Source organism: Elgaria multicarinata, chromosome 9 (assembly GCF_023053635.1).
Source record: "Elgaria multicarinata webbii isolate HBS135686 ecotype San Diego chromosome 9, rElgMul1.1.pri, whole genome shotgun sequence".
Classification (NCBI taxonomy): Eukaryota; Metazoa; Chordata; class Lepidosauria; order Squamata; family Anguidae; genus Elgaria; species Elgaria multicarinata.
Window position 1 is genome coordinate 34,962,429 of NC_086179.1, and position 11,100 is coordinate 34,973,528.

The 11,100-nt window shown below is 41.7% G+C and overlaps 1 protein-coding gene across 1 annotated transcript in view; it reads right to left on the minus strand.

The window, feature by feature from the left end:
- Positions 1 to 6,103, minus strand: part of PLA2G6 (phospholipase A2 group VI) — a 29,342-nt gene extending 23,239 nt beyond the window's left edge. Inside the window, exons 1-3 of the mRNA XM_063133521.1 lie at positions 6,088 to 6,103; positions 3,474 to 3,722; positions 602 to 817 (exon numbers count right to left, since the gene is read on the minus strand). Coding sequence (XP_062989591.1) covers positions 602 to 817; positions 3,474 to 3,682 — 425 coding nt within the window. The 5' untranslated portion in view covers positions 3,683 to 3,722; positions 6,088 to 6,103. The remainder of the gene's footprint in view (positions 1 to 601; positions 818 to 3,473; positions 3,723 to 6,087) is intronic.
- Positions 6,104 to 11,100: the final 4,997 nt, after the last annotated feature.

Below are 11,100 nucleotides of genomic sequence, written 5' to 3' on the forward strand. Positions count from 1 at the left end.
AATGCATGCTGCTAGTCCACTTGACATGAGGGAGCGTACTGGCCAACTACCCACCATCTAGTCCTCAAAGAGGCAGTGTCAACATAAAATGTCAACATAAAAGCCCTGCTCGATCAGACCAAGGGTCCATTTAGTCCAGGATTCTGTTCACACAGTGGCCAACTAACTGCCCACAGGAAACCCAAAGGCAAGACATGGGTGCAACAGCACCCTCCCGCCCATGTTCCTCAGCAGCTGGTGTACATAGGCATGCTTCCTCTGATACTGGAGGTAGCACATAGCCATCAGGATTCGTAGATATTGATAACCTTCTCCTCCAGGAATTTGTCCATCCAAATTTAAAGCCATCCAAACTGGTGGCCATCACTACGTCTTGTGGTAGCCAAATCTGTAGACTAACTATGTGCTGTGTGAAGACGTCCTTCCTTTTATCTGTCTTGAATCTCCCACCAATCAGTTTCAAGGGATGACTCTGGATTCCAGTATTACGAGAGAGGGAGAAAAATGTCTCCCTCTACATATTCTCCACACCATGCACAATTCCGTACACCACACTTCCAGCCACCACAACCCCAACAGGAGAAGCCCCCAGTCATGATACCTCAAGATGTGATTGTGTCGGAAGCTCTCCAGAAGTCCAACCTCTACTGCTATGTGAGCCAGCGACCAGCTGGGGTGACTTCGGAAACAGTCTACCAGTTGTTGTAACGTCTCCAGAGGCAAAGGATCCCGATAGCTCTCATAGAAGGGCCGCAACTGCTTTACATACAGGTCAAAGTGCTCATTGGCATCCACTTCATTACCTACCTGGAAAAGCCTGCAAAAGGAAACGTATTTAAAAAATTCAGACCATGGCATCTTCAAAGCTCAAGGAAACTTACAACCAAAGTTAAAGTAGTTATTAGCACAAAAACCTTTGAAAAAATGCTCAATAAAATGTACACATGCAAACCCCACCAACAAATCAACAAGAACTGTAATATTCTTAAGAGCAGCGAGACTTTATTTAAAACTTAGTAGACAAAACCCCAGTGGAATAGGGGTGTTTGATAGGTGGAGTTAGGAACAAATCAGAGAGGCTTTTTTTAAATCTATATATATATATATTTTCTACAATACTTAAACATACACCATTACAATTATATATATATATATATATATATATATATATATATAACATAATTATTAATTAACATTAGTATTTTATCTATATAACATAATCAAACTTAACATATAAGTGCACCCCCCACCTCGGGATCTCATTCCTGGTTCCAAAATCTCATACTTTCTTCTGCTGGTGGTTTCCCACTTCCCTTAGAAAACACAAATATTAGGAACTGCTTCCAGATTCCTTCAAAATCATTTGTTTTAGCAATACCTCTTCTCACTTTAATATTACAAGTCAATTTGTCATTAATAGCTATATCCCATACTTCTTTGTACCATTCTTCAATACAATAATCTCCTTGAATCTTCCAGTTCCTAGCTACGATCAATCTTGCTGCTGTCAGCAAATTCGATATCAATTCCTTAATTTCTTTTTTACATTTTAAATCTTCAAATAGTGACTGTAATGCAACTTTTGGTGTTTGTTTTATCTTCATTCCCACAATTTCTTCAATCTCTAAAAACACCATCTTCCACAATTTTTGTACATATTTGCATTCCCACCACATATGTAAATACGTTCCTTTTCCCCCACGTCCTCTCCAACCAAATCAGAGAGGCTATTCCGCAGTCTCAAGGCAATTCCATTAAAAGCTCCTGACCTTCACTAGAGACGTTCTCGGTTCATACAGCAAGGCCTGACCTGCAGAACACAAGCAGGACTCATACAGGACAGCTTCCAAGGCATTGGCTGGGTTCACACAACACAACAAGCCAGAATATAGGTTGAGTGTGGATTGTCACTGAATCATCAGTTGTTGTGTTGTGTGAACCCAGCCACCCAAACAAACCATGGTTTGTTAACCACAAACAACACACAAAGAGAACTCATAGTTTGTTGCTGGGTTGTGAACTGTGGGTTATTCATGGTTGCCATGCCATAGTTACACTACAGTGCAGAGTTCACATGTAACAACAACCCACAATTCAATAACAACCCACGATTCAACCCCTTCTCAATCCAGCTTGTCATGTTGTGTGAACCAGGTCATTGGGACTTAAGCTATGAAAGCTTTTAAAGTTGAGCTCTTGCACCCTGAATTAGGTTAAGAAGACGGTGACTGAGAGCCAGTGAAGTTGCCACAGAATGTGATGAATATGTCCCGGACTCCCAACGTCAGAGACAAACTGTGGTACTCGTCACTAGTGGAAGTTTCCAAGTCATATTCAAGGGCAGTTCCATATAGAGCACATTACAAACAGCTGATCCTAAACAATTGGGATGAGACAACAGAGGGCAGAGCACTTCCTTCCCAGGCACATGGAGAAGGTTTCACAGTGGCTGGAAGGGAATGTCAGCTCTTATTCTTGGCCCAAAAAGGTGCCCTGCCTAGAACAAGGCATCTTATTATCATGCTCTCTCACCCCAGTCTAGTCATCACTGAATAGTCTAGCCTTCTAAGTAATTGTGCCTTTAATGTATTTGGTTTTTTATATTATGTTTTAATCAAGATTTTGTTTTTAATATGGATTTTATCCTTGACCGGGTTGAGCACCATTTTCTAATAAAAAGGCAAGATAAAGAAGAACGGGCGCCTTGCTCCCGAGATTCCTGTGCCTTGCTAGGCTGAAGATGGCAGGGTGAGAGGAAGGGCAGAGGCGATCTTGCCTCTGATCTCCTACATTTTCAACCCATCTATTGGGGGTGCTTCAGAAGGGGAGGGACAGAGCTGGAGGAGGCGCACAGTAAGTCATATCATGGCCCCTCTCATCTTCTCCCCTCCCTGCCCACTGGAATGCTCTCTTTTCTCCTCCTCCAAGGTCAGTTTTCCGACCTTGGAGGGCTGCCGGTGCGCTTCTTTTTGCTCTCTGACCTTGGAAGGAATAACCCATCCTATGGTCCCTGGAATGATCACCCAAGGACCATAGGATTGCTCTCTAAGAAAATAGAATAAACTCCTCAAGTTATTAGTCTGTGGAATTATTTATTAGCCTACTAAGAGGCTAGTAGGATGACAACACTGGCTACTAGCCTCTTCTCAAGCCAGTACAAAAAAAACCTCCAAAAAATCCAGCCTCTAAGGAAAGAACAATCTGAACCCCCCTCAGATAGCCCCTTGCATTCTGAGCTAGCCGTGGAGGAAGCCAGCCCACTCACTTGCCTGCACTGAGATCAGAGTGAGCAGGGTCCTGCATGCCTTTCAGACCACCATCAATTTCATCTTCTCCTACCAGTAAGAGGTTTTGTACCATAATCTTTTAATTAGGCCTTGGGAATTCTACTCTCATATTCCTCAAGAATTCCTCTCAACCTCAAGAAGTTAACATACTAAAAATAATAATAAAGTGGTCTGTCTACCACTCACCGGAAGGCAGTTGTTTGATTCTGAGGGTTCAGGAGAAGGCAGTCCCAGGAATGAGCTGAGCTGTTGTCATACAAAACTATCCTATCTTCCCATTTCACCTGTTTCCGAGAGGCAAACTCTGTCAGGGGCACCTCTTTCACCCGGAAGGGGTTTGAAAACAAATTGGTGACATTGTTGAAAGTGTTCACGAGTCGGCCAAAGAACTGCATGTCTCCACAAAGTACCCAAACGACTTTATAAATTTTGGTGCTGTGGAAAGAGGGAAACACTCTTATTCGGACTAGGCCAATGTCATTCACTGAATGCATCTGTTCAGTATAACCATTTTTCTTGTGTCCTCCTTCCTGTGTAACACACATACGTAAGTAAGCTGTGGCACCAGTGAAGATCTTGAAACCGTCAGGCAGTCTGGACTATTCAATTAGACATCTCCACCATGAAATTGTCTATCAATAGCTATTCGCCACAATACTTAGAAAGAATATCTTGCTCCATTCCTCCTTTAATTCTCCTGCCCCCTAAGTGACCATAACAAACTGGAACTGCACTAGGGCAGGAAAATCCTTTTTCATGCTTGCAGTCCTGTTTACGGAACAAGAGGATTTGGCTTGCAAACTGGGAATCCTACTTTCAAACTGCATGCCTAGACTGAATTGCATTCAATTACAAGTGAATCAACAAGAAAACATCTAGTTAGAACCTTTGCATCCTTTACTAAGAAACCATCACAAGTTTTTCTCTTTCTATATGACCTCACTTAAGAGACACATAAATCTTTTCCCTTCATCTCTATATTAAATGTGGGACAGGCTGAAACATTTGTCAGTTATACTTCCAGCACGGACCACACACTTGGTGCTGTGCTGAATCAGATGACCAATCAGTGCCAATGCAGATTTTTTAGTAGTGACTATCAAAATGTTAGCCACTGTGCAAGGTAAATGGTGGCCCAGATTCCCAATCACACAGAGGGCTCTAAGCTGGTTTATACATGGAGAATCAATGTCGTGGAGAGCATACCTATTCTGCAAATCTCCACTGAATTTCCTTGTAGTTCAACAGATGGCAGATTTTCTCTCATCACTTGACATGGGAGCTATTACCATATTCCCTACTGTAAAGACATCTTTGTGATAGTCACACGGAACAGAATTTCTGGCTTAAAGTGATCTTGTGCTGTGTGTTCACGAGAAGCATATACTGGGAAACCACAGCTAACTGCACTTTCCTATGTGTACATGTGCAGTTGTGGCATATCATACACTACACACAGGGCTCGTGCTGTTTATTTATTTATTTTTTATTTATTTAAGTTTCCTTCACTGCAGCATTTTTCATGCAGAAGAATCCTATTACGTGAATTAGCCCTAAGCCTAAAAACAAAACAAAAAACAACAACAAATGGATAGATTAAGTATACTTTACACATTTTTAGTCAGACTTTCCTTTTTTATGGTTTCACTTCCAGATGACAGAAAAAGCAAGCAACTGATATGAATATATGGGAAAAGGGGAACAGAAAGCCAATTCAACAATAATAAAGGCCAACAAAGAGGAAAATATAGTCTGAAATGTGTAGTTGGAATTTTAAGAGTAACTTCTGTTTAATTTCTCCCACTACCCCAATCTTGTTTCTTCCTGGGGAAAGGCTACAATTGCCTCAAGATGGAATAGAAGAACAATGGGACATGGAGACATGGTATTTTCCTATACCACTTTAACATTTCCATTTGTCTTACTCTTACACTTTCCATCATGGTGCTGAACTATTGCATGAGATAATGGGCTGAGTCCCAAAGCTCCCCTGTTGCTGCGTCTTCAACATTACATAAGCCAGGAATGGACACAAAGTAGATGGGAATCTAATGATAGAACACTGGGTGATTTGCAATAAAATTGGCAAGGGTTTCTGACCCTCAACTGACTAATTGAACAATTAAAAAGAAACACTACTACAATTAGATTGCTGAAAAAAGACAACACGAGAGAAAACAGGAATGGATTTTTGTGTGAAAGGGCTTGTGAGCTTGCATGTGGATCACACGTCTCTGGCCTCAGCATGTATTTAGAGGCACCCTGTTCCTTAAATCTTAACATATCTCCAGCAGTCTTAGGCACTATTTTGCACCTGCCACCTGTTGGTGGACCTCCGGACTCTAGTCAAAAACAAAGCCTGAAGTCTGCCCTTCTGGCATAAGCCAGCATGACAGACACGCAAGTCCTGCTCCCAGAGACTACAATTGCCTTAAAGTGGAACAGGGTAAAGAGGGACAAAGGGACATGAAGAACTAGAGCACCATACCCCAACCCGATGCCCTCCAGATGTTTTCGACTTCAACTCCCAGAAGCCCCTGCCAGCATGGCCAATGCTCAAGAATGCTGGAGCTGAAGTCGGAAACATCTGGAGATCTACTTTTGCCCACCCCTGAACTAGAGTTTGGAGCAGAGAACGGAGCTGCCCATTTCTGATCATCTTAGCCTTTATCAGACGACCAGGATCCACGCTTTCAGAACTGTTAAAACGCGAGAGGGAGAGAATCACACACACACATCCAACGTTGCGGTCTCCTCTAAGGGCTTTCGTCCCTCACTTCTTCAATTAGCCACTACTCACCCACCAACAACTTCCGCCAACAAATTCCTACAGCACCACGTGATCGCCCCTCTACCAATCAAAATCTGTCGGAACGACTCCTCCCCACTCCTTAAGCTACCATCTCATCGCTTGACGGGTCACAGGATCTGGGTAATAGGGTGGCATGTTTGCGTGTGTGCGTGCGCTCGTCGATTACGTCAGGACGTTAAGCAGCAGCGGCAGCAGGAAGAGCGGTGGCAGCCATCTTTGGGTTGGGCGGATGGTGGCGCGATAGGGGCGTGGCTGCCCTCTTTGTGAAGGGGAGAAGGCGTAGATTGCTCTTTCGCTCTTGCCCTCTGCCCGCTTTTAAAGAGACAGTTTAACTGAAATGCTCAATGCTGAGTCCCTTAGCAAATTAAAGAAGGGAAGGGAGAAGACGAGGAAGCAGACGACGGGTATTCACGACAAGAGCCATTAGAGGGGAGTGGATAATCGAGGGTTCGTATTTCAGTCTTCTGTCTGGGGAGACAACATAACCCAACCTTACCCAACCTGGCGCCCTCCAGATGTGTTCCCCAGTCACAGAACTGGCTGAAAAATATAGCACATCTGGAGGGCACCAGGTTGGGGAAGGCTGACACAACCTGTTGCATTATATGACCCACAGAGAAAATATTAGCATCTGTATCCATCAATAGCCCCCACTCTCATTAATATGAATGTTGCATCAGTCTTACATACACATATGTACCTGAGAATAAGTCCATTGAATTCAATGGCACTTCTGAGCTAGAATGTATAGGATTGCAGTATAAATTGTATGGTGTAGATGTAGGAACAGCAGCAGTGACATCTCACACATTAGGAACTTTGCGAAAGTTTGATGAGACAAGATAAGATGCAGCCTATGAATTTTTAATTGGGATAAAGACACTGAACAGCTATTGAAGCACAATAATTGATCCACACATAGGAATCCATTTAATGGTTGTAACTAAATGGAGCCTCCATGGCCACAAGCGGTATACCTCTGAATATGAGGTGCTGGAAAAAAGAAGTGATAGGTATTGGCTTCATGACCCGCTTGTAAGTTTTTCAGATGCATCCAAACTGGGATAGATAAACCTTTGATCCAATCCATCAGGTGTTTTTTTTTTTTTTTTTAGTTAAATCAGTTAGAAGGAAGTAAATATGCATAAGATTGGGCTTTAAAGTAACAGTTAATGATATGTATGTAGGCTTCTGGTGTCTGATCTATTTGGAGACCTGGTGAATTTGCACATTTCTCTGTGCTACCTTGAGTATCAGAAGCAACTGGCAGCTTCTAAAGTAAGAAATTTGGCATTTAAGATTCCCATCCTGAGATTGGTACTTTAAAATCTTTTTTTAAGTGCCTGATGAGCCTATAGACTAATCAGTAGAGGTTAAATACTGTAGCTGTTTACAACTGATATAGAATTGACTGCAGCAAATAAATAATAATACCAAATGAATGTCTATGATGATATAAACATTGATTAGAACATTGTTGAATATCAGTTCCACCATGTAATTTGCATGGCTTTCAATACCTGTATTAATTAACAGTCTAAATCAACAGAGACATGGGAAAACCAGGCCCTGTCTACAAATAGTTTAAACAAAGAGGAAGAGCTGGATTACGTTTAAAGCGAGTTCAAGATCAATTAGTACAGATCAACTATCATTAAACACTGATCAGATAGTAGACATTAATACAATTTAACCATCCATCTGCACCCATAATCAGGCTAGTTTACAAGTGTGTTAAAAAGAATGGGTTTTTTACTCACATGTGGTAGCATATGATTATATGTAGCGTAGTGATTCTAATACATTTTAGTCAGTAGGATTTGAGTCTCTTGCTTTCAGTACACACACACTAGGTTGCAGTTAACTAAGATTTGCCATGTCTTCTCTAACTGTCAAAGAACTCATTGCTCACTAACATGCATTCATATTTGAAAATGCATGTTCTTTTTGTGTAAGAGTGAAGCTGAGCTTTAAAAATAAAAATACTTGGCTTAATATCAGTCAACAGAATCAGCTGGGCCAGTTTCAGACCAGGCATTTTTCTAGGCCTGTCCAGAGGTGAGTCAGACGTGGGTGCACGTTTGGGAGACGAGAGGTCTGGCAAGACAGCCACTGTTCCCCCTTCCTGCTTCATTTGATGGGGCTCTGATTGATCAGAATGGACCGTTCCTTCAATCTTCTTCCTCTCCCAATAATGTAGAACTTTCATCACAATAGGAAGGTTGGATATTGGAAGTGGTGATCTGCTGCCTTATTCTCAAGAATTGAAAAGTATATGAACATAAAAGGGATGTGATAAAATGCCAGCCCAGCCCTTGAGTTCTGCAAATATTTTGGAAGAAAAGTCTTTTAAAACAACAGTGCTTTTGGTATAATGCCTATCTGTGGTGAAACATGACATTGTTGAATAAATTCCCCATACTAGACTTAGAAGATGAGAGCATTATTAATCTGTGCTATATTTTGGAACGTAGCTATAAAGCCAAAAGGAATAAAAATCTACTGATTGTAACTGGTTTATGATCGTCTCTTTTAATATATAAATCCAAACTCCACCTCAGCTCTGGCTTTCTATGTAGCAAGCAACTCCATTCATGCTTTGGTGACCTTGGCTACTGTAACATGTTGTGCTGCCCTTGATACTATTCTGACAGAAAGCAGTAGCCTACTTTCTTGCTGTGGTTGGTCATAGAGAGTGCATTACACCAGTGCTTCAGTGCCGCACTGGCTCCTGATGGTGTTCTTCACACAATTCAGCATATTGGGTTTGACCTATAAAGCCATTAACATTTTGGTTCTAAATACATCACAGAACATCTCACCTTCGTACCATCATGACCATTCAGATCTGTCCTACTGACTTCTTGATCTTGATAAGGGTGGCCACATAATAATACAGAAGACAGTCCTCTATTTGAAGGCATCCTCTATTTCTGCCTACTCTGCCTTGGTGCTCTCTAAATGTGTTGACTTCATCACCCCCATCACCCAGTGGTCAGGAATTCTGGGAGTGGTAGTCTAAAACATCTGGAGGGCACCAGGTTGGGGAAGGCTGCTCTGTTTGGATGGCTGCCCAGTCCAAGTCTGGTTTAAAGACAAAGAGCTATAAGAAAGATGAGCCAGCAGGGGTATTGAAGTTGCCCATCAACAATGTGAATCTAGTCAACAGACTGAGCAAGCACACAGGTCATCTGGTCACAGGTTCCCCAGCTAAGGTGAGATGTAGTGTATTTCTATTTAAATATTAAATGTAATTCTTTCTCCAATTGCATCTATATGTATACCTCCAAATTTTATGCAAACCTGTATTTTATCTTTTTTGGTGATGCTTAAATGGCCATCTTAATCTTGACCATACTATCCATGAACTAAGTGACAACAGCAAAAGCATGTTGAAAGGAAACCGAACTATAATTGTGGTGCTTCCTTTTGTTACTGATTCATCAAAGTCTGAGCCTGTGTACTTTCCAAAAGAGCAGTAAAACTTTCCTCTTTCAGCTGGCGTTCTGCAACCAGGATTACACAGGTGTGACTTTAATTAAATAGACATTTTATTTGTACTGTGTGTAATTTTGTTTTTAACTGTTGTTACCCGCTTCAAGCCCTTGGGAAAGCCTGGAAGAGACATTTAATAACAGCACAGCTCTAAGCATTTTTCTCAAAAGCGAGTAAACACGCTACTGGCTCTCTCAAAAGTGTCTTCCTCTCCGATGTAACCATAACAGATTTATGTCCCAAGATGTTTTTTTTAACTGTGTGTGTGTTTAAAATAACCAGTTTGTTTAAATGCTAGGGAACTAGTTTACATTTCCATACAATGTCATGAATTAACTTATTGTTGTAAGTTCAGCTAGCTTGATCACTCTGACTCAGTAGTCAGGGGCAAAATAATGTCAATTATGGTTTCCAGAACTGGCAATTCACCTGTAGGGTGGAGTGGTCTGGAAGCAAGTATTTTGCATTTTGTGTTTGTGAGAGATTGGCAGGCATTTGAGTCTTCTAGCCAAGAATTTAGATGGGGTGCAGCTTTGCAGCAGGCTGCCAGCAACAGCTGCATTCTAGGAATTTGATGCAAGGGTCAGCAGACCCTTGCTGCTTATTGTAGGACAGCTGTATTGCTTCCAACATACTCTGCTTATATATTTGTAAATAAACCAAACACCACAAAGACAAAATAAGTCTCCAGTGTTCAGTCTTGTTGAGGGAAATGTTGACACTGCCCTGAAACTTCGCATCACTGTGAAGATTATCACAGAAACAGCAGTGTCCTTGCAGTGCATTTGCAGGGCTGCACAAAGGACAGCAAACCAACCAATGAAGCTTTTCCCAACATGAAAACAGGATGAGTGCCTGTTGATTTTCCACCCCTTACGCAGCTGTAAATGGCTTAAATTAGGAAATTTTGAATTCAGAAATGGGGGTGCTTATGGGGCTTGCAACAGATGTGATATTTGGGGCCCTGCTTTTCCTACCCCATTACAAGTATCCATGTAGGATTTCAGTAAGCAATCTGGCAAGGGATAGTGGGTGTTATCCAACATTAGTCCTACATAGAGTGGACCCACTGAAATGAATGGGACTTGTGTTTATTTATTATTTATTTACAATATTTATATAACACTCCCCATTCAAAATTTTGGAGCGTTGCACAAGATAAAATACAATAAAAACATAATAAAACACCTTAAAATAGATTTTTAAAAGAAGCAAATTGAAAAGTGAACTGTGAACCAGGGCTGGTTGTTAAGGAAAGGCTTCCTGGAACAATGACGTTTTCAGGAGGCGCTGAAAGGAATACAAAATTAGCACCTGCCTGCCCTCCAGAGGCAGGGAATTCCACAGGAGGGGGGCCACCACACTGAAGGCTCTTCCCCTGGTGGACTCCAGTGGAAGGATGGGTTTATTTGTTAGTTGGACCTATCTTAAGTCTCATTCATTTCAATGGGTCTACTATGTAGGAGTGACATTGGATACTAACCAATGATAAACACAGGAGCTGAA